The sequence below is a fragment of the Mytilus californianus genome, unplaced genomic scaffold (assembly GCF_021869535.1).
Source record: "Mytilus californianus isolate M0D057914Y unplaced genomic scaffold, xbMytCali1.0.p SCAF_2, whole genome shotgun sequence".
Taxonomy (NCBI): Eukaryota; Metazoa; Mollusca; class Bivalvia; order Mytilida; family Mytilidae; genus Mytilus; species Mytilus californianus.
The window spans coordinates 83,696,450-83,720,046 of NW_026262668.1; the positions used below are offsets into that span (position 1 = coordinate 83,696,450).

Here is a 23,597-nt window from a genome sequence, read left to right on the forward strand (position 1 = left end):
ACTAAATTGAATGTACAAAATGACCAATGAAAATGACAAGGTAAGATGACTTCTGACAGACAGAATCGTACTTAACAGTGATATTTCCTGACCAAATGTTGTTCACCTTTTATTCGTATTAACTAGAAAGATCAACATCACAGAAAAGTAAGAATTCATTAATATCAAGAGTCAAGGTCAGATGCTCCTTGTTAGACAGACATTCATTCCCATACAAAGATAATATTTTACTCACAGTGTCGATCAATAAATAATAATAATGAGGTCAGTGAGATATAAACCCTGCCAGACGGACGAATACACATTCACTGGAGTTAAACTAATGTTTTTCATGTCCGTAACTGTTATACTTCAAGGAAGAGTTGACGTTTGAATTATTAAAACAACACGAAATTTAGCAAACGTTTCAGGCTACATTTTCATTAAAGTTATCAAAAACCGTTAAAGACGACATCAGTGTGTCAATTATGCAGTTTATAGTCCAAAGAACTCGATATTGGGTTTTATGAAAAACCTTCACAAGTTGATTAAAATTTTCAGACTTCAATTCCAAAGCAGGCTGTGACGGTAGACAAAAATAAAACCTGTATTCTTTGACGTTCAGAACTACATGTATATCTATATGGTTGAATATTCGAAAGAAATCCACAATGTTGGGTCTGTCATAGTATGAATTTACTACCGAATGTGATAAATCCAGGTGACCGTATTTCAATACCCATGTCGACCCTTGGGGTGTTAGGAATTTCTGTATCCCTGTACATTTATTTTTAGTCAATTAAAAAAAATATCTACAGCTATTTCAAAAAAAACCAACTCTCTAGCAATATCTACAAGTACTATCTGTTCAGTAGTCAGTACTTCCGTATTGACATGATTTATAACACCTTTCTTTTTTAAACTGTCAAATTATAGAAATTTAGAGAAATTATTAAGAAACTAATGAAAAGTTGAGTTTGGATGGATTTGGCTATGATTTTATGTCCTTTTAGTCATATAGGGTCAACTGTTTCGGTTCTTATACATAATTGGCTTTCAAATATTCGTCTTTGTGCGTTCCTGATGAAGGTAAATCCAAGAAAAGCGCTGCGAACGCATGAAATTTGTAAACTGTTGTTTTCATTTTTTTGCAACTACAGATTAGTTATTTGCCTTGAGTTGATGCATGTGCTCATTTGTATGATTTAATGGAAATATGGGGCATGAAATGTGCCGGAGGTGGGCAGTTTTTTTAATTTTCCATCTTTTCTGACTTGTGTAATCTGATAATAATACAGGGTCAAAATCTGTAAACTACTGTTACTGTAATATCGTATGGATAAGAGCAAGAACACATTTAAGAAGTTAAAAATCATAGAATATTTACTATAAAAAATTAAAAAAAAAAAAAAATATTCAGAAAAATGGGGGTCCATTCCCCAGCTGGAGAGACTGGCTTTAAAGGAGGTCAACATGCTTTAATATATTAGGAGATACCAGTAATGATTATATAAATACATGTATAAATATTTATATGTAGGTAAATGTAGTTTGCCCTTTAATCTGGTTTAGTGTGGTAATTGTTTTGGTATAAAGGTGAGCAATTACTCGAATGAAAAATAACAATACTGAACCTCTATTAAACTTCTAATTATGTTTTTTAAGTTCAGCCAATCCTGTCAAATAATCTCGACGTATTATATTTTATACTCGGACCAGCTGACCCAGACGAGATTATACCTTTTATATTGTCTTGTTCCACATATATATTCTATAGTTTAAACATAATCAATTTTATTGGCGTACTAAAACCTGACTAAAGGATCGGACACAAGTTATGTTCGATATATGTTGTGATATAAAAGGCCAATGAAAAAATAGTTCAAAGAATAAGACATTATATCATTTTATTCCTAAAAAGAATCTAATTTATATATTGAAACCGATTCGCCGTCATTATTTGAAACATACAAACACATGTCATTACTGTTGAACATCACACACAGCGGATTGTTTATTCCATGTTTCTTCGAAAGAATCACGTGTGATTTTGTTCCCTCTGAATTGATAACATGAATTTTATTTTTTCCAAACTCGCTTGTAAAAACTTGTCCTTGATGATCAACCGATATACCTCTCATACATTTCATTGTCAGATTAGAAAAGGAATATATCTCGTCGCCATGCCTATTGAAGCACAAGACTTTATGTGACCAATATACAGCACAGTAAATATTACCATTGTCAGATGAACACAAATAAGCTTCGCCTGTAACATCAGAAATTGTATTTTGCACAGCACCACTTAAACTGATAAACGTTAAACCTTTCTCTAGACAGTTTAAAACGAGGTTGCCATCGGTATACGTGATTCCATGGCAACTGTCGTCTGTATTCAAATATCGGAACGTTTTTCTGGTCAGAATGTTTACAAGTGCCACAGATTTCTTTTCTTGTAATGTAACAGCAAGTTTTTCACTATTTATCACTGCTATTGCACAAGGTTTCCCACTGACATCAATGGATTTATGTCTTTCAAAACACTGATTATAAACATACAGCTTGCAGTTGCAAAAGTCCGCCAAAATTAAATTTCCATTCGGAAGCGTATCAATGGTACTGATCCATGGCTTACTTTCGGAACATTTTATATCAAGGGTTGTCTGATTTTCAAATTTAAGTCTTTCAAATCCACCCTTTTCGTTTTTCTCAATTTCACTTTTTTCTGTTTTCTTGTTTTCTATTTCAGTTTGTTTCTCCTTCTGTGTGCACTGTATACTATAGTCATTATCAGTACTTGGACAACTTTCAGCACTCAGTCTGTTTCTTTTTATCGTTGTCTCAGTTGTGTTTTCATTTTCTTTAGTGGGAAGTGAAACGTTGCTCAACATTCGTTTAGTTGCACTAGCGATGGCGTATTATATCAAGAAATCTACGAAGAAAAAGAAAAACAATAAGTAAATAAATGTTGAATACAATCATTATGTCAGTATTTGTGTGGGTTCTCTATTTACCACAGTTCTTACTTTGTTCTCGACTCATTTGCTAAATGTCAAAACGCCTCTATTGTGTTTATTTTAAGTAAAACACCAGTGTATATATGGTATATTGATTAAACCTGGTGATGATGCGCAATTATCTATTTGAGGAGGTGACTTGATTTGGAACAGAATGCTACTGCAGTCTACTCAACACTATCGACAACGGAAATGTCCTAACATCTCTGATTAAATGTCTGTTTAATTCAACCTTAAAAAGCTAAAGATAAATACTGTTTGACACCCTTTTTGCTTTGTAAATGCTAATAAACCTCCGAAATGTGTAGTGTCAGAGTGTATGCTGTATCAGAAATGATATTACAAATATAGATGACACATATATAAATCATGTAATAATTTGATTGGTTACATCCTTAAGAGGGGTTTAAGCTCAAATCATATGTGAACAAACTGGAAATCAATGAAGAAGTCAGGACACTCCTGTACAAAATAATTGTTATCCGGCTTCACATTGGAAATGCAGTCAGGATTCTACCTCGTCAAAAAATTATCTCCCCATTACGCCACATTATTTTTATAATCGTAAAAATGGAAGCCATTGTAGTGATGACGCGCTGTCAATTTAGCTCTTGAAAACCGATAAATATATCCACATAGTATTATTACGATCTTTATATGCCAGTTGTATTTTAAAAGAAAAATGTATCTACTAGCTATTGAGCATCATTTAATGTACTTTTATGCATTTGGTCAACTTAAAACTATTGTCTGGTCGGTTGTAAGGAGGAATTTTCGGAAGTTCAAAAATATTTTAAAAAATTCTAATTAAATATTTCGTGGAAGGGCATACTAAACATGTTCAGAGATTGAAGACTAATCACCCTAGATAACACACACAAAAAAAATTTTTTTTGAAGTTATGTATTTTAAGATCCACCAGAAAAGTTTGTCGTCAAGTACTTTTAGTAAAAATTTGTTATTCGAACACACCTACTCTGTTGTTATGACTCAATAATTTAATTTTGGATGTAACGCGTCTTCTGATTGGCTGACGTTGTTTTGTTTATTTGCTCATAGACATAATTTTGTCATGTGACCGTGACCTCATCAACGTTTTTTCATGGTTTACTCCGGTTTAAAATGGAATTTAGAATTAAATTATAAGAAATGACTGTAATATTTTTTCTGTCTATTCGAAATAACATAAAAAATGTGGTGCACACTTTAAAATATCTCGCTACGCGGGTTATTCAGTGTGCACCACATTTTTGATGTTATTTCTTCATAGACAGAAAAAATATTACAGTCATTCCTTAATTAGAAAGGTATTTCACTTGACCCATATATTTCATCTTTTAGTACTGTAAATTTTTAATGCTATTGTATCAACCTACAGCCTTAATATATAAAAATAATAGAATCTGAAGCGAGATGATGTATCAAATATTTTTCTTTTATACGTTTAATCAGTGGCCTAGCTAAAATTATAATGATCTGCATGCAGAAGTTGCCGAGCGTAGCGAGGCAAAAATATTTCGCCAAGCGGAGCGAGGCGAACAAAATTTTGGACCCTTTTTTACAGAAAATGAATCTTTTTTCGATCTAAGATGGTTAATTTTGAAGTGAAGTATGCACAGTTGAGTGTTTTTCTATACTAGTATATCAAATCAAAGACCTAAAACTGACTAAAAAATTCTAAAAACTTTACAATGCTCGCCAATTTATTATGCTTCAAAGAAAGAAAGGGCTAGAGAACTGGATCATCTCATGACATATATGTTAACATACGCCTGAAAACAAAGCAATTCAAAAAATCAATTTTTAATTTGATGATATATGAATGTGACGTTCGTATGTAAGACCGTATGTAAGACTGAATTTAACAACCGAGGTCCTTTAGGAGAGTAACATGTTCATTTGCTTAGCATTGTTAAACGTGTCGATAACTTCTTTAGTGTCAATGTCAAAATCAGAATGAACGTGCAGCAGTGCAAGCGAAGAAAGTCATTCTTGTCCCATGGTCGATCTCAGATACTTTTTTACGCGTTTCAGAGCGCTGAAAGAGCGTTCAGCAGTAGAGGTTTAGGGTGGCATGGTGAGAAGTATTTGCAGAATACAGAATATATTTGGGCAAAGTTCTTTCGGCGTCATCTTCAATGTTGCACAGAGATGGTCTGGTTTCTTAGATAGGTAAATATTCCATCGCGCAACCCACCTTTTAATTTTGAGAAGAAACTGATCTTCTGATTGAAGATCGGACTCGTAGGCGCGAAATAGAGGTTTCTCAACATCTTACGAACGGACGAAACTCGACGAACGTATCGTTAGGGAGCTGTAATTTTATGCAGTAAAATTGTCTACCGATATTGCAGCCTGTTTAAAGACAACAGTAAACAATTTATTATTCATTTTGCAACCTTGTAATTTATTGTTGTGGTTAAACATTAGTGTTCCAATTGGTTTTGTGTTGTTGAATGTTGCGTAACCTTACGTTGAGTTTCGTTTATTTACATGTCGAATATACGTTCGATTTATCTCCCTTATCCATTTAAAAAGAACAATGTTTTTGATAGTCGTTGTTAAAAAAAAATCTGCGCATTTGGTTTGCATTTGACTGAATGATTGTTGGATGTTTTTTTATAAAACGTTCAGTGGCGAGTATTCCATGCATTTCACGACGATATTAACATCTGATAAAGGATTGAAAAGTGGTTGAGAGGACACAACCTTTACATTTAAATCTCCAACTCTGGACTTAAAGTCATATGAAACCTCAAATTAAAAAAAAAATGATGCATATGTTTTTATAACTAAATGGATAGTTTTCATTATAAAACTTGTGTACATATACTTTTTTTTAAAATTGTCCACATTTAGAAGAAGTTTACTTTTTTTTAATTGCTTGCTTCCAGGAAGCAATTCGCCGACATATTGTCCATATGCAAGTGACCTTAGCGTGACCCTCCTCGTAAAATTCCGGTGATCGCAATACGCATGGATCTGTCATTAAAATGAACTATTATCTGATTGTGCATGTTATACACGTGCTCAATATCCATGCTTCTTTGTTGATTGTTTACTATAAGGTGACAATCGGTAAACTACGGCTTCAAAACACGACAATTAAGTAGCTGCCATATTTTCACATCATAACAGACACAGAGAAAAAAAAATTGACGATTATACGATATGTTTGCGTAAAAAATGATAAAATCGTGTACAGAAGACTAAGTTTATGATATATACATGCATTGGTTCAAGAATTGGATAAACATTATTTTTCACCAGTCACTCGTTTCATGTGACTTTAACATCTCTAGCGCTCGACTTTAGATCTACAGCGCTAGACTTTACACCCTAGCGCGCTGGACTTTAAAAACCACAACTCTATATCTGCGTGAGACCAGCAGATCACTGTATTATAGAGATGTTTTGCGTGGATTTATAGGCCACACAGACTAATATATCAGCAGTGCATATGGCGTTAGCTAGTTCTTATAGTTCAAACAAAGTAGACTAATCTTTTCCTATACTTAATAATTGTTGACAAATAATAAAGATTGAATTTTGAAAGTCACAGAGAAATAAAATTCGGTCACTTCATAAACTAATCAAAGGTGGCAAGAAAGGTCTAACACAAAAACTCGTTAACCATAACCCATTTTTCATATATTCTGATTAATATTAATACATGTATAAGTGTAAAACAACTTCGATAAATATATGTATATATTGAATAAAAACGCAAAAAGAGATATGATGTGGTTTAAAACAGTTTAATTTCTTCATTTATCTCCACATTTATTCGATAGTATTCAATAATAAATATTGGGAACCACTCCTAACAGCAAGAAAATGCGGTATTTTTTATGTATCTTTGATATATATGTCGTTAAAACCGCGATTTATTTATATGTATTTTAAAAGTTTTTAGGGGGAGTCAGTTATATTGTAAGTAATATATAATAAGTATAGTTGTGTGTATTCTAATGGAAAGTATGAGTGCTACAGCACCAACAGAACTGATTGTAATATAGATATTAAAATGTACATTGAAACAATTTAAATTATACTAATATACTAATAAGTGTACGATAATAAAAACATAGACTAAAAGGATAAGAAAGGCCTTGAAAATAAAACAAAAATCAACAATACATTACAGAATATCTTTTCAAGTGAACTTTTTTTTCTCAAATATCTATTTCAGTATTTCCCTTTATTCATTTTCTTGCCAATATAGGTAGAAAATAGTTCAATAATAATTATGTAAGGTGAAGAACTGACCATTTGGATTTTATAGCTTTGAGGCAACAAAGTTATCTCGGACCCAAGGATTTTTTTTTTCAAATTAAAAACCGATTTTTTTCTAGAGTCGTTCACTCCTAGATTAAATTTACCTCTTTTATGCGCAGGACTTTTTACCTTTGATCTGAGTCTAGATAAATTTCAAAAATATTCATTGCCCCTCCAATCTCAACAAAAAAGGACACTAAGTCACTAAATACACATCAGATAGAACTCGCATTCAATATAATAATATGTCCACAACTCAAAATGGTTTAAAAGAACCCTGCATGCATATCTTAATGAAAGGAAGTGCACATCCGATAGTCCAAAATCATTCAATAAATGAGTGCTCCCTCTTTTCTCGTTACGGCAAGTTACGTCAAGTTAAGGCGATTTTCGTCCGTTCGTAAGATGTTGAGAAACCTCTAATATGCGAATTTGATGGTCCCGATTCAAACTTTTCAGATTGTTTGGAAGAAGCATCTGGGCAAGAAAACGTTCTTCCGAATTGACAAGACGATCTCGTAGTTCGTTTTAAATTAGTAGATGGTTTAAAAATTGTATATACCGATGTACGCACAACAAAACTGAACCGAAAGAAAACACGGAAACCTTTCTGACAAGTTGAAACACCTATATATACAAAGTGACAGTCAATCGCACTCTTTCTTTTTTTGACTGCTATGATTTTTTAATTATGATTTTTTTTTTGGGGGGCCATTTCGTTTGTGCACGCAAGTGCGTCGTTGCGTCAATGGTAGCTACGCCACTGGGTTTTCAAGACAGAATAGTCAACTGAAACACGCCTGAACCTAAAAAGGTGTACTCGACTTTCTCTTTTCGATGAAATTATTGCCTATTTTGGGGGATTTTTTCCTAAAAACTGTCACCGGGGGCAGAGATGCAAACTGATGCTTTAAAAAGATAAATCTATTATCTTTCTTTGGAATTTTTGCTTATGCACAAAAAAGATCCACGTGAATTTAAACCTAAAACAATCGACTGTTTTGTGAAAATTTGTCTATAATTTAAAAATTTACAAATATCTCGAAGCTCAATTCAATAATTTAAGTAAAAACACATACATCAGATGCATAAAATACTAAATTAGGCACATTCATTAAACTTTTAAAGCCCATAGAAACAGATGTAAACAATTCAAATTTACCAACTTGACCTTATCTAACAAAGAGTTTTGAGTAAAAAAAAAGGCAGGATGAGCAACTTGGCAAAAAAAAGGCAGGATGACAATTTATGTAAAAAAAAGTCAGGATAAACTAATAAAAAAAAGGCAGGACCGAATAGAGTGAAAAATAAAAAGGCAGGACAGAGTGAAAAAAAAATTTCATCCTAGCCCCCCCCCCTCCCATAAAAATCAAATGGTAGCTCCCTAAACGGTTATCGTTTCTGTGCCACTTACCGTTTTTGTTATCAATCCCTTCCGAGATCATTACTGGTCCCTCCCAAATTCAAACATGTATAAAAAAGATAGAATATATTTAACATACCTTATTACGTATTAAAATTTTAGAAATATAATCCGTCTTATAGTTTTGAATTCAAATGATATAAATAAAACCATTTTGGCATTACGCCATTTATAAATACCCGATGAAATTCCCAGTTATTTAAATATAACGTAATAGGTAATGGAAAAATTGTCAACTACGAGAGTAGATCACAGGTGATTACAGCTAAATCCATTGATCAATATTTCAACATAGTGTTTCAACACATTCAGTAACAGTGGAATCTTTTTAATATACACAAAGAGAGTAATTATGTTTGTCTGTTTAGGTATTTTTTTAATGTATTATATAAATATTGTTTTGAGAAATTCAAAATTTTACAATGATATAACCACCGTTGTTCTGAATAACAAGACAAAATATAAAAAAAGTATTTAGAGAAAATACTAACACTGAAACAAAAGTTGAAAAGACAGTGTTTGTCAAAGTATAAGGGATATTTACCGTGTATCAACTTATATATTTTACTCGTATTGCAGATTATGAATGGTAGATTGAATTGAGGACTGACGGTGTCCTGTCAACGTAAGGTTCTATGTATTTGTTCCTCCTAACAGAAGTTCCTCTGGAGACTATGTTATAAACAAATCTATACTAAATGTTTCCATTAGACAAATATTTTATACCATTCATTTCGTTAGGAACAAATATTGTATTATTTCTTCTAGTGGGAATAATATTCCTTAATATTTCTTCAGTTAGGAACAAGTATTATAAAGGGACTTCTATTCCATGACATCCCATGGTTTGTAGATTTCATTGTACTTTGTCTACTATTTTGCCGAACAAAAGATCTGATAAGGATACAGCATTTATTCAAATATATTTTAAGACATGTAGAAAGCTTCAACCTTGATTTCGAATAGGCGTCTTCGTTCAATTAAAATCCCCTTTTAAAAAGTGAGTTGTACCCGAAGATTACAATAGATACTAAGCTTTTCCTCACCCTGGCAAGTATCTCTGGTTCACTGCAATTAAGAGTCACTGTGCCGAGAGATATAGTCATATCATATTTAATTTCATGTAATATTGCGGTTACATTTAAATAACTATTTAATTCAAGAACGTTTCAAACAAAACTCGATTATCAACAGTGAAAACAAATATTCCAGACAAACAACTTTTCCTGTTTTCACTCGATCTGTAGTGAAATAAATACAGGAGATGTATCTTTAATCCTTTTATGTTTTGCTTAAGTTACCAACATTTTGCTTACTATACCAATAAAAAAGGTTTACTGGTAATGTTTTACCGGAAAGCTGATAACCGAAAGCTTGATTGTAAAAGGGGTATAAATACAGCAGAGGTCAACCATTTAAATTTAGGCAGATTTGCCAAAAGGAAGTTCCGGTATTGGTTTTCGTTAAATTTACAAAAATTGTCAGTTTTTATCAAATTTTATTAAAAAAAAACCGTACTGGTCAATGTCAAACCATTGATTAGGGGATGGATGGTATAAATATAATCATAAGTCCACCTACAGTATTATCAACACAGTCGTAGTATATCAAAGTAAAGCAACTTAGCTGTTTTGTTGCACTCCATAAACAATTCTGGATAGAAAAATATGGCCTGTAAAATATAGAATAAGACGTCTAAAAATCTGCAGGTATTGTTAATAAATCTATCTCGATTGGAGGAACACGCAAGATGGAATCAATAAAACATCGCTGCGAAGGACTGGAAAACTACCAATAGGAAAGGAAAGGTAGTTCTGTTCCCTTTGTCATTTTGAAAATTACCTGGATAAATTATAATATCAAGATATTAAAAGAACAACGATTATTATTAATGGTTGGATTATGTCAGAGAAAGGTGATATTTCATTGTATATTTAAAAAATTGTAACTTGTTAACAGATAATATGTGACGTCTAACTATCCGCAGATGAAATAATAAAAAAATATCTGTCAAGTGGTGTTTCGTAGGCTTTATATGAAATATAAATTCATTAACTTGAGATAGTCTGGTAAATGGACTTCTGTGGTTCTAAACAAAACAGGAACTAATGTTTTAGCTTTGATTGAACAATTGATTGATTGCTGTTTCCTTTACGTCCAGTAACAATTATTCCATGCATTTTCATAACGAGAAACAATTAACAATAAATGTGTAGGTTCTGGAAGGTTGGACGACAGGGATTAATGAAAGATTTGGACTGCCACTGGAAAACAAATGGTAAATAAGATAGCGAAATAAAGTTTGTCTGGCGAGTTATTGAGCGAAATCTAGCAGGGAGTGATAAAAGTTTGACCAGTACAACACTTTGCATGACATTGGAATATTAATTGCGGGTTAGCTTCAAATGATCTGGTATTTCACGCTTTATTTAGACATTTTATGTACCTTTGTGCAGGGGCTCGTTCTTTTCGCTATAATCGTGGTAGAAGCCGTGCATATGCGACGACCTGTACTGTAGATAGCAAAATTGTAAAACTACTAACTATAAAAATATTTGTATGACCACTAACACGTTGAATAAAGGAATCAAGCGGGTCTCGAGTTGATAAAGAAACGTACTTGTTATATCTGTAATACTAAACTCTTTAAAAAGGGATTCATATCCCAAGCGCATGCAGTAGAAGTAGTAGTAGTGGTGGTAAAAAGATTTTGATGATGATGAAATTAATTGCATATTCACGATGTGAACATGTTTATAAGATACGAAATCTGCTTTGTTATAGACCGACATGCTGGTTTGGAATTTACACCCTACCCGGACACATTATGCTGACTGAGAGCCGATTAGCATTTGCTCTTTCTTCTGTCGCGTGCTAAGCAAAGACATGCAGTTGTAAAGTTTTGGTAAGGCCCGGTCCGTAATCAAACCAACTACTCCTGCAATCGAGGCGAGCACGCTTCCACGTGGTCCCTGATAGGTAGTGAAAAGATAGAGAATATACCAAGGGACAAGGGGGGGGGGGGGGGGGGGGGGTCAAGTCAAAGTTACAAACCTACCTGCCATCCAGAAAGGAAAAACAAAATTACACAAACACAAAAACACACCCATAAACTAAACATGCCATATACAGCTTGATTTTTACATCACTGAAATCATTTTTCTTCAACAATTTTGTCTAGAAAACTATACATCAGTTTAAAATATATTATTTTTAGCCCAAATAATGATTCAGAACAGTGATACGTGACAAAAGATAAAATTTTCCCCATAATATTATCATGTCGATCTGGTCCATGTCGATCCGATCCAAGTTGCCATGATCCGGTCCATATTTTGATATTATTTAGGACAAGCGATTACTATAGTGAAATAGACCTTTATTTATAAAGAAAACGTTCATAAATTTTATAAATCAAGGAAATGACGATCTACAGTAACTGTTGTGCTATTATTGATACATTTCCAAACGAACGAAAATTCTAGTTATTGAACAAAACGTTTAATTCACTGGAATGATATTCAGCGGGGAGATCGGGAAAGATCCTGAATACGGTAAATGGGCTTCATCCAAATGGCATCAACAGACTGAACTAGCAGTTTGCTGCGTCTTTAGAAATTTTTAATCAGTAATGGCCGGCTTGCTATAGTTACTTTTTCTTTCGCGGTCATTTTTCTCGATATTCCGAATGACAGCCGTGTATTAGAAATATTGTCTAGCTCTCAGTATTTATCCAGAAAACTGCATGCGAAATTTGTTAAACATATTTTAAAGATGTTAATGTTGGCTGCATACTGAAGATTTACTTATTTAGTTTTTCAAAAATCATTCCATTTGTAATCAGTATTTATTTATGCATGGCTTTATTCAGTTGTATGTTTTATTAGTGCATGCTGCTTTGTTCTATTCATAAGATTTTCATTTGGACCAATGAATATAGATAGAAAACTATTTTGGATTCGGCAAAGTATAAAACATAGAACATAAGTTCTAGTGAACTTTTTATTTTCTTTATACAAAGAATTCCGCTCAAACCGGTGCTAGGGGCCGTCTTAAACTTGCAGTGAGGTGAGAGTTTTTTTTACTCCGTGTTGAAGGCCTCACTGTGACTTTGTGATGAAGAACAGCAATAAAAGCGCTGTTCCTTTGCTTTTTGTGTTTTTTGCTGTGCATATACTGATTTTGTGTCAGGGATGGATACGAAAGCGTATACAAAACAAATAAAGCAAAGCATCATGCACAAATTAAACATACAACTGATTAAAGCCATGAAACAACCAAAAGCTATCCTTTATACAAAAATGTAACTTAGAACTGTTCTGTTTGACAAAAATAATCAGCAGCTCTTGTGACAAGCACATCTATGGGTCACCTGACAAAAGGTTAGCAGCGGTAACAATATGAAAGTTTAAAATTAAGCACTATATATAGCAAAGCAATTAATATGAGCTAACAATTGTAATATTAGTTAAGTCAATGAACTATATGTTACTCTATAATCTAGGAAAACACCAGGATGCATATGTTATAATAACAATCAAGTTGATGTTTTTTATCAGATGCTAAAGTTACTATCTAGGTTTTCTTTATATGAGAACTGTTTCCATGATATCGTAACTTGTGTGCTTTACACTTTATACTAAACATGAACATAGTTTAGATTAGAATAAAACTTTTAACCAATCTTATAAAAATAAGGAGATGTTGTGTGATTGCCAATGAGACAACTATCCACAAAAGTTCAAATGAAGTGGATGTAATCAATTATAGGCAACCGTACGGCCTTCAACAATGAGAAAAAAAACCATGCCGTATAGTCGGCTATAAAAGGCCCCGACATGAAAATATGAAACAATTCAATTGAGAAAACTAACGGCCTAATTTAAAACAAACAATTTACGAAAAACAAATATGACAGACATGAACATGATGAACCAACGTCGGACAACCACTAAACTACAGGCTTCTGACTTGGGACAGGCACATAAAGAATGTGGCGGGGTTAAACATGTTTGTAAGCGCTCACCCGTCCCCCTAACCTGGGACAGTGTTGTAACAGCACAAGATAAGAACAAACTATGAATATGTATATTTATCAAGGGAATATATATTTGCCCCCCCGATATAACAAAAAAATGAGTAAATGAATATATTAAGAAAGCAGTATAATAATAATCAATATAAAAATGAGTTGCAGAGCTGACAGTATAATAGCACAGACCAGGGACATATAGTATGTCTCTGCAGAGGATTAGAAATCAAATGGATAAAATGTGTCTCTTCAAGATTCAATTCAGATTTTAAAATATTTTTTAAAATATTTTTTTTGTGTTTGTTGACAATTAAAAAAATACCAGCAAGTTTTGGTTTTATTCCTCTCTTTGATGTTCTTGTTTGGACCGGGGACACAGTACAAATATACATGGTTCCCCGGCTTTAATTTTGTGTGTACTTTTTTTCTTGCCTATTTTAGAATTTTTCTTTATTTTGTTGTATTTAGGTGAAAGATAACACTTCAAATATACTGTCTTAAAAAAATAGAAACGAGCGATTTGATCCGGATTTAATCTTCTCAGAAGCTATTTGGCTTCATCCATACCTGTGTCATTATGTTTGGGGTCCAGACCGAGAGGAGTTGGTTTTTTTGTTTAAATGTTTTGAGGTATTAATCAAACTTTTTGCACAACAAATCTTATCATAAAAAGGCAGGTGGAATTTTTTTTTTTTTTAATTGCCTTATGTGTATTATAGACAAATATTGGGAATTTACTGTGTTCTATGGGCTGTCGCTGAGATTGCAGAATTCCGGAAATCTTCTATGTCCTAACGGAGACGTAACACAATTTTTTTTCTATCCGAACTGGTTCCTTGTTGATAAGTTGCTTATAATTCCCTTCGATGGGTTGATTAGAAGCCAGATACGATCCTGTAAATATTGTGCTGAATTTTTTTATCATATTTGACAAGATCCATAGTAACTGTTGGGAACTGTAAATTGAGGTGACTAAACTTTTTTAAGTCATGACACAAAGAGTGTTAGGAAGACTTTCTTCTCAAAGGTTAAAACATTTTATCGGAGAAAGATTATCAAATTCGCAAAACGTAGTCGACCTTAAAAGTCAGCATGTGTCAGAATTGCATCATATCAGACATTATGTTGGACGTACAAGTCAAAACAAGTCATTTATATTCTATAAATTAGACAGTATAATAAAAAGAAAATTGAATGCTACAAGATTAATTTCAAAAAGATTTAATTCCCCGAAGTCTGATCCTGTAGATACAAAGGCTACCCCCATATCCGAACCTCAGACAACTTCCATATCTGAAACACAAACAACCATCATTTCCGAACCACAAACACTGGGTAGCACTACCTCCATATTAGAACCACAGACAATAGCCAGCACTACCTCCATATCTGAACCACAGACAACTGCCAGTACCACTGTAAAATTGTCCACACCCTCTGGTCCAACAAAGGTTCAGGCTAGACTGGATAAATCAACAACTTCTAGTTCTTCAGTTCAATCAGACGAATGGAGATCTATAAATCCTGCAGCAACTAAAGAAATAAAACTGTTCTATTTTGACACCTTAAGTTTAGCAAACAAGTTTCACAGCAAGGGGTTTACAAGAGAACAATCAGTTTGCATGGTGGAGGCATTTATTGAGGTTCTTAATACATCAATTGAACATCATACTAAGAACATGGTTACAAAACCTCAACAGGAAATTATGGTGCAACAACTTATGGCACAGATTGCTGCAGTGAAAAAAGACATGGTTATATTAGAAAAAAGTGAATTTACTATGTTGCGAAATGAAAATGAAATGCAAACTGCTGAAATCCTTCAAATGAAAAATTATGTAACTGATGAAATATCAAAGCTGAAAGGTCATGTCAAACTAGATATTAATTTAGAGAGGAGTAGATCAATGGAGGCACATGCAGAAAATGAAAAACAATTGCAAATTGTTCGAAACAAAATTGATACAGATGTTGCTAATTTAAAAACTACATATGAACAATATAGAAATGATATAATAAAGAATACTGTAGGTACTATTGTGTCTTGTACACTAGTGGCATTAGCTGCAATGAGATTAATGGGTTAACATTTAGAAACAACAATTATGAAAAAAAATCAAAAATGTTATAACTCTCAGATTTCTTAAAGTCTTCCTGACTGAGATTTTAAAATAAATATGGTAGGGTATCGTAATCATGGTAATAGTACAAACAAAAAATTTATTAAATTGTTTGAAATTTTATATCTCTGTCATTACTAATTTTACAGGAAAATTCTCACTAATGTAAGAGCCTTAAGTTAAAAATAACTGTGTTTTATTCGTGTTGTTTCAGAATAAAATATGCTGCCTGTAGATATTTGAACATTATAAACTGTTGACTGTATTTGGCATTTTTATTTTATTTTTGCTTGTCTGTTTCAATTAAAAATCAACTCTTGCTGATGACCATGTTCATGTTCTCTACAATGTCTACAATGTATCCTGTATATTTTATATGAAAAATATTTTTGTATGGCAGGTTATTTATCATTGCCAATCACCTCCAACCAATTTGTTTTCCAGTGATTCACTCAATACTATCAAGGGTTATTTTGTTTAAATTTTCAAGTTTAGCACTTTTTCTGAATTAGAGTTATCTCTCTTTTGTTGTTAAATTTTGACAATCTGTAAAAGATTTGCAAATTTTCAATTTTATTTGCTTTGGATAAAACAGGGGTGAAACAATTTTTAAATATTTTACCCAGTATAAATTTTAATGCATGTACAATGTAATATCTGATGTTATGGTTTTTAGCTGTTTGTTTGTTTAGCACTTTAAGTTGTTGCACATTGATATTGTTCAGTTATTAATGCAGTTATCATAATGTTAAGCTTAAGTCTTTATCATCAAAAGTATCAAAATAGGAGTGAAAATACATGTTTTGAATTGAAATACAAAGATTACTAGATGTGGCATGCTTACCTATGATATAACTATAAAGCAGATACCAGAGGCTGGGGATATAAACAATGATAGGTCACACGTGCACTTACAGTACCTCATTCAACAATGAGAAAACAAAATACCATATACAGTCAGGGGAATTACTGAAATAAGTGATTTATATATTTAAGTAGCAAATTCGAAATTTTGTCACAAATTGTGATTTCGTAGTTTTACCAAAATTTTAAACATATAGGTTTAGATTATATCTTATTATTAGCAAAATTAAAAAAAAAATAACCTTTTGCTTCTTTTAAGTAGCAAGGTTTATGCCTTTGATGCAGTGTAAAATCATGTTTACATTTCATTTATTGCTGTTGAAAGAAGAGGAGTATGCATGCTTGCAGGTCATATTATTACTCAAACAAGGTAAAAATGCTTTTTATATATTTTTCTACAATATTTCAGTATAAGATTTCTTCCTTCTTAGGCCACCCATGCCTGTCTAAAAAAATATTTTTTTTATCATGTCCTAATTGACCTTATTTTTTAGACAAATATTTTACAATATTGTATGAAAACAATCAAGTGTGAATTTCACCATACTTGTAGCAAGGTGGTTTAGGGGGGTTTGCACCCTCATAAATAGAGGTATGATACTTAGACAAGTGATTTTCATGTCATTATCCCAGATTCAGTACAAGGTCATCACCTGACATGACGGGTCATCCTATCAACACAGATGTTGGTTCTGATAATTTTAGCAACATATTTAGTCCCTGGATCATTAGTATTGTATATTTAAAGCTACAATAAAATTAAATCATTTAGTCTAGTGATTTATTTGTACTACTTAAATAGGTGATTATTAAAGAAAGACAACTCTGACTTCCGACATTTGTGGACAAAATGTTACTTGAATCAGTGATTTAGAAATCATTCATTTAAGTAAGTCCCCTGACTGATATAGTATAATAGTAAGCCTTTAAAGGACCCTGTATGACCAAATGGGAAACATTTAATTATTCAAAAGAGAAAAAAAACCACCTAATTTATGGTGAAAACAATAATAAAAAACAAATAAGATAGACAACAAACAACAACATCTACTGAATTGTTGGCTTCTGACTTGGCACAGGTACATGGGTAACAAATGTTTGAAGTATTTAATCATTTACTCATTTTTCTTAAAATATAAAAATAAGAAGAAGTGGTATGACTGCCAATGAGACAACTTCTTCAAAAAAATCATTTTTGATTTAAAATTGATAAAAAATGTCTGTAGTTTAAATGTTGTTTCATAGTGGAATTGTAATTAAATGTAGAACACAATTATAGATGAATTTAAGGACTTGTGAATCTTGTTCACCTACATTGTGCATTGTTGCTATTCAAAAAATGTGTGTTCTCTGTTTGACCTGGTCAATATTGCACACTGTTGACTTAATTTTTTCAATGAAGATCACTATTATATTACAAGCTCCTAGACTCCTATATGTATATCAAATTTCATAGATTCTGTCCTTCAGCTAAAATCAAAAGTCGGAAATCTTATTGCAAGAAATTATTTTGTTTTAAATTATGATAGTTTAAGTAAAGTCTATATTTGGAAAGCCTGTAGGACTTCCAATGTAACCTTCCATTCATATCCTTGCAGTATTCAAGAGGACCTTATTCAGACCTTCACAGTTTGGGAAACTGATTTAAGTACCAGTACTTTTAAAAGACAAGCATGAAAATTTTGGAGCTGGTCTCTTTTTTTTTAAGAAAATTCTACATTGTACATGAATTCAAACTTTTCTATAGCATTGGAACCCTTTTGTTTAATATGCTTGTCATCAAATCCTTATATTTTCAACAGAACTGTTAATTTACTGTTTGTTATCATTATTTTACAAATGTTGATTAATTTACTTGAATATGTATTTTGCAATTTTGTATGTTGCATGTTTTTTTTAATATCTTTAGAAACAATATATAATAGTAAAGTGGCTAGGCCAGTAACAAAAATCAAAGATTTTATCCAACTATATTCTTTTATTGGGATTGTTGGGTGGGCAGATAATTTGTTTTTAAATATTAGTGAAACTTCTTGCAAAATAAAATAAAATAGCCAGATATCAAAATAAAATCAGATTGCTCTGAAACAAAGGGTCAGCTGGGAAAAGAATAAAGAGAATTTTTTAGTATGACCTGATGTGTTTTTAACAAGTCTGATGTTGTATAATTGATATAAGTTGATGTAAAAGGGCAGAGGGCATTTAGCACTGATATTATTCTGTTTTTTTCTGTGAACTACAGTACATGATGACTAGGCAAATGTCACTCTCTGAGTGTTTTTTTTATGCAAATAAATGATATTATATTAAGCATTTTTAATATTTTTTATTTGTTGCTTGTTTTAATACAACTGTTTTATGATTTCTTGTTATTACTTGCCCAAATTCGTTTTGGAAAGCCTTGTTTGACCCTTATGAAATTTGATTCAAGCTATGCAATTTCCTTTGAAGCTGATTTGATTAAAATGTAATGAAATGTAATATAATACAGTTCTCCATTTTCAATTTTCATTCAATATTTGGTTTAGTCGAAATGATAAAAACTTAAAATTTATGAAGTCTTATTTATCGATCAAACAGTATCCTTTTTGTGTTTTTATAAAAATGGTTTGTCAGAGAACAGTATTAATTGGGACACATTTGTTTAACCTACATAATATCTGCTATAGGCCTAAATAGTTAAGCTAGTGTGTAACAGCAAGGTGATACAAAAAAAAACCTGAAATTTCATGTGAAATTGATGTGACTCGCATACATACAGAAAGAGAGATAGGGTTATATACCCATATTATGAGAAACAAAACTGGTAAACACAATAAACAAAAACCAGCATTTGCCATGTTGAGGATATCTTTTACAAAAAATGTAATATCAAAAATGAGATTATTTTTTTACTAAGTACAATAATTGATACAATTAGAGATTATATTTACTCCTTATTCCTGTTGAAGGAAACTCATTTAACTGGGATAAAGACCGTGGCGGATCCAGAAATTTTCATAAGTGGGGGCCCACTGACTGCCTAAGAGGGGGCCCGCTCCAGTCATGCTTCAGTGATTCCCTATATGATCAACCAAATTTTTCCCAAAAAAGGGGGGCCCGGGCCCCCCTAAATCCGCCTCTGAAAGAATGAATTTTGCGTCTGTCCATCTGTCCACACTTTCTATCTGCATTACTTCTTAAGATTCTGACAGGAACTAGATTTCAAGGAAACCATTATTATATATCTCACTAATTAAGTACATTCCTTTTTAAATTTTTCATGCCTCTGCTGCTTGACAATACCAAGAACCAAAATCGCAGACAGAGTTCGAATTTGGGCAGTGAGTAACTTACCATTCTAGAGTTATGCCCCTTTATAACCTGGAAAAATTGGAAAATTTATTGTTTCTGAACTCTAACTTAAGTTTGTTTCCTACAAATTTTATGAAACTCATACACAATGCTAAGAACCAAAACTAGCAGACAGAGTTCGAATTTGGACGGTGAGTTACTTACCGTTCTAGAGTTATACCCATATATAACTTGGAAAATTGCAATTTTTTGTTTCCGCACTCTAACTTTAGTCTGCCTTTATTTATGAAACACATACTCAACGCTAAGCACAATGCTCAGATTTTTTCATGACTGACATCAAGTGCTCTCAAAAATATTTTTAATATTATAAGAAAGATTATGCGGTGGCATTCGTGTCCCCAAACACATTCTTCTTTTATTTTATTAAATGTAGAGTTCAGATAGCAAAATGAAATTTATGAATATAAAGTTAGGGGCATACTCAAATGGGACACTTTTTAAAAATTTAAGTAAGCTGGCCTAAAGGCAAACTATGAGCTTTTTGTCATCCTTGGCGTCTGTCCTGTATTGCCTTTTGTCTTCTCACTTTTTCAAAAGTCTTATTATTTGAAACATTGATAGACTGAAATTTGAGCATTTTTTTTTCTTCGGATGTTAGCTTATTTCTAACTGTATTAAAGTCATTTCTTCTAACTTCCTCCTACTAATGAGGAGCACATCCAGTATGGATTGAAAAACAGTTTAGGCTTATTTTACACGGGCACAATATTGTTAATCTTCAATGAGGCTTATTTTAATGGGTACAAATTGGCACACGGTCAAGGTCGCATCAACAATTGAAAGAGAGTTGAAGCAACATTTTGGTTTCCAGGTAATATCATTTGAAATATTTGTCCAACATTTACCAAGTAGCTTGAGAATATCCCTATGAAAGAACACGAGATCTCTGTTGGATAGATATAGGGTCACTACGTTAAAGGTCAATGTCACGGACACAGTATCTTTTTCTACCATTTGACACAATGTCAGCAGACTTTAGTCTTCACCAAAACCAAACACAAATAAGTACATTTGATTTTATCCTTCCACTACAAATATTGCAACTTGGCTAATGCACCCATGGTGCTTTTGTATTTTATAAATGCACCCGTCAGGCTGACAGAAACCCCCGCCCCGAATAAAAGTTATTGTTTCCTATTGATAAGTTTTTATACGACCGCAAAAAGATTTTTTTGGTCTTATATTGGTATGACGTTGGCGTCGTTGTCCGGCGTCGTCCGAAGACACATTGGTTTTCGCACTCTAACTTTAGTTTAAGTGCATGGATCTCTATGAAATTTTACCACAAGGTTCAATACCACAAAAGGAAGGTTGATTGATTTTGGGGGTTATGGTACCAACAATAAAGGAATTAGGGGCCAAAAATAAGCATTTTTGTAACTTCCAGACATAACTTGTGTGTAAGTGTATGGATCTCTCTGACATTGTACCACAAGGTTCCATATCACAAAAGGAATGCTGGGATTGATTTCGAGGGTAATTGCTTCAAAATTTTAGGAATTAGGGGCCAAAAAAGGGGCAAAAAACAAGCATTTTTCTAGTTTCATGACAATAACTTGTGTGGAAGTGTATGGATCTTTCTGAAATTGTACTACAAGGTTCCATATCACAAAGGGAAAACTGGAATTGAGTTTGGGGGTAATTGCCGAAACGTTTAGGAATTGGGGGCCAAAAAGGGGCCAAAAATAAGCATTTTTCTAGTTTCCAGACAATAACTTGTGTTCAAGTGTATGGATCTCTCTGAAATTGTACTGCAAGGTACCATACCATAAAGGGAAGGCTGGGATTGATGATGGGGGTAATTGCCTCAATATTTTAGGGCAAAAAACAAGCATTTTTCTAGTTTCAGGACAATAACTTGTGTGTGAGTGTATGGATCTTTCTGAAATTGTACTACAAGGTTCCATATCACAAAGGGAAAGCTGGGTTTGAGTTTGGGGGTAATTGCCCTAAACGTTTAGGTATTTAGGGCCAAAAAGGGGCAAAAAAACACATTTTTCTAGTTTCCAGACAATAACTTGTGTTCAAGTGTATGGATCTCTCTGAAATTGTACTGCAAGGTACCATACTACAAAGGGAAGGCTGGGATTGAGTTTGGGGGTGATGAATCATAAGGGGGTTCAAACAATTTTGGGGGGGGGGGGGATTTTTTTTTTTTCCTTTTTTTTAAGTTGGTTATTTCTGATTTATATTTAAAAGCAAATAATAATGATATGGTAGGAGATACACACCAAACAGGATGTGTAAATTATTATATAATAAGTATTGTGCAATAGCAAGAAATTTTCAATTGCACAGTATTGCACAATAGCAAGAAATCTTCAATTGCACAGTATTGCGCAATAGCAAGAAATCTTCAATTGCACAGTACTGCGCAATAGCAAGAAATATCCAATAGCACAATGTTGCGCAATAGCAAGAAATTGACAATTGTACAGTATTGCGCAATAGCAAGAAATATTTAATTGCACAGTATTGTGCAAAAGAAGATACTTCGTATAAATTGCTTATTTCTTGACAAATTTCAATGGGGTTTTATTCTTGAATTCTTGGGGTTCTTTAATATGCTGAATCTAACCGTGTATTTAGTTTTTTGGATTTTGGGCCCCGTTTTTAAATTGGTCCACATTGAGGTCCAAAAGTCCAAAATTAAACTTTGTTTGATTTCATCAAAAATTGAATTATTGGGGTTCTTTGATATGCCGAATCTAACCGTGTATTTAGATTCTTAATTTTTGGTTCCGTTTTCAAATTGGTCTACATTAAGGTCCAAAGGGTCCAAAATTAAACTTAGTTTGATTTTAACAAAAATTGAATTCTTAGGGTTCTTTGATATGCTGAATCTAAACATGTATTTAGATTTTTGATTATGGGCCCAGTTTTCAAGTTGGTCCAAATCGGGGTCCAAAATTAAACTTTGTTTGATTTCATCAAAAATTGAATTCTTGGGGTTCTTTGATATGCTGAATCTAACCATGTTTTTAGATTTTGGATATTGGACCATAATAGGTGAATGTCCAATTTAAAATTTTTAAGTTCTTAGACCACATACATTCTGTGTCAGAAACCTATGCTGTGTCAAATATTTAATCACAATCCAAATGCAAAGCTGTATCAAGCTTGAATGTTGTGTCCATACTTGCCCCAACTGTTCAGGGTTCGACCTCTGCGGTCGTATCAAGCTGCGCCCTGCGGAGCATTTTATTGTTTCTGAAATAAAGTACAGTGACCCATTTTTGACTCGCCTACGACGAAAGTCGGAGTATTCGAGACATAGGCATTACTATCCGACGGCGTAAACTATTTGTATAAAGCTTTATATTTTCGAAGGTAGAAGACCTGTATGCTACATACATTGAATGCAGATACCTTATGTTACGAAGTTTCTGTCTGTCATATGTCCATTGTTCTTGACCTCATTTTCATGGTTCATCAACAGCTTGAGGAAAAACAAGTTTTCTTTGTCATGTCAATTTCTCACTTATTATGAGTAGTAGGATAACTGTATTTGGTATATGGGTTTTTTG

The 23,597-nt window shown here is 32.9% G+C and overlaps 2 protein-coding genes across 3 annotated transcripts; one reads left to right on the plus strand and one right to left on the minus strand.

The window, feature by feature from the left end:
- Nucleotides 1–1,869: 1,869 nt before the first annotated feature.
- On the minus strand, nt 1,870–8,868 carry LOC127728319 (uncharacterized). 2 transcript variants are annotated; one of them, XM_052235666.1, is made up of 2 exons: nt 8,777–8,868; nt 1,870–2,911 (listed from the first exon to the last, which is right to left on the minus strand). In XM_052235666.1, exon 2 carries the CDS (start codon nt 2,868–2,870, stop codon nt 1,893–1,895), a length of 978 nt encoding a protein of 325 aa, XP_052091626.1. In that variant the 5' UTR covers nt 2,871–2,911; nt 8,777–8,868; the 3' UTR covers nt 1,870–1,892. The 2 variants fall into 2 exon arrangements, with proteins under 2 accessions (XP_052091626.1, XP_052091625.1); XM_052235665.1 differs by lacking the exon at nt 8,777–8,868 and adding an exon at nt 8,689–8,766.
- A 5,710-nt stretch (nt 8,869–14,578) lies between these two features.
- LOC127728316 (coiled-coil domain-containing protein 90B, mitochondrial-like) lies at nt 14,579–19,075 on the plus strand. The gene has a single exon (XM_052235662.1). The coding sequence runs from the start codon at nt 14,719–14,721 to the stop codon at nt 15,814–15,816; it is 1,098 nt and encodes a 365-aa protein (XP_052091622.1). The 5' UTR covers nt 14,579–14,718; the 3' UTR covers nt 15,817–19,075.
- The last annotated feature ends 4,522 nt before the right edge of the window (nt 19,076–23,597 follow it).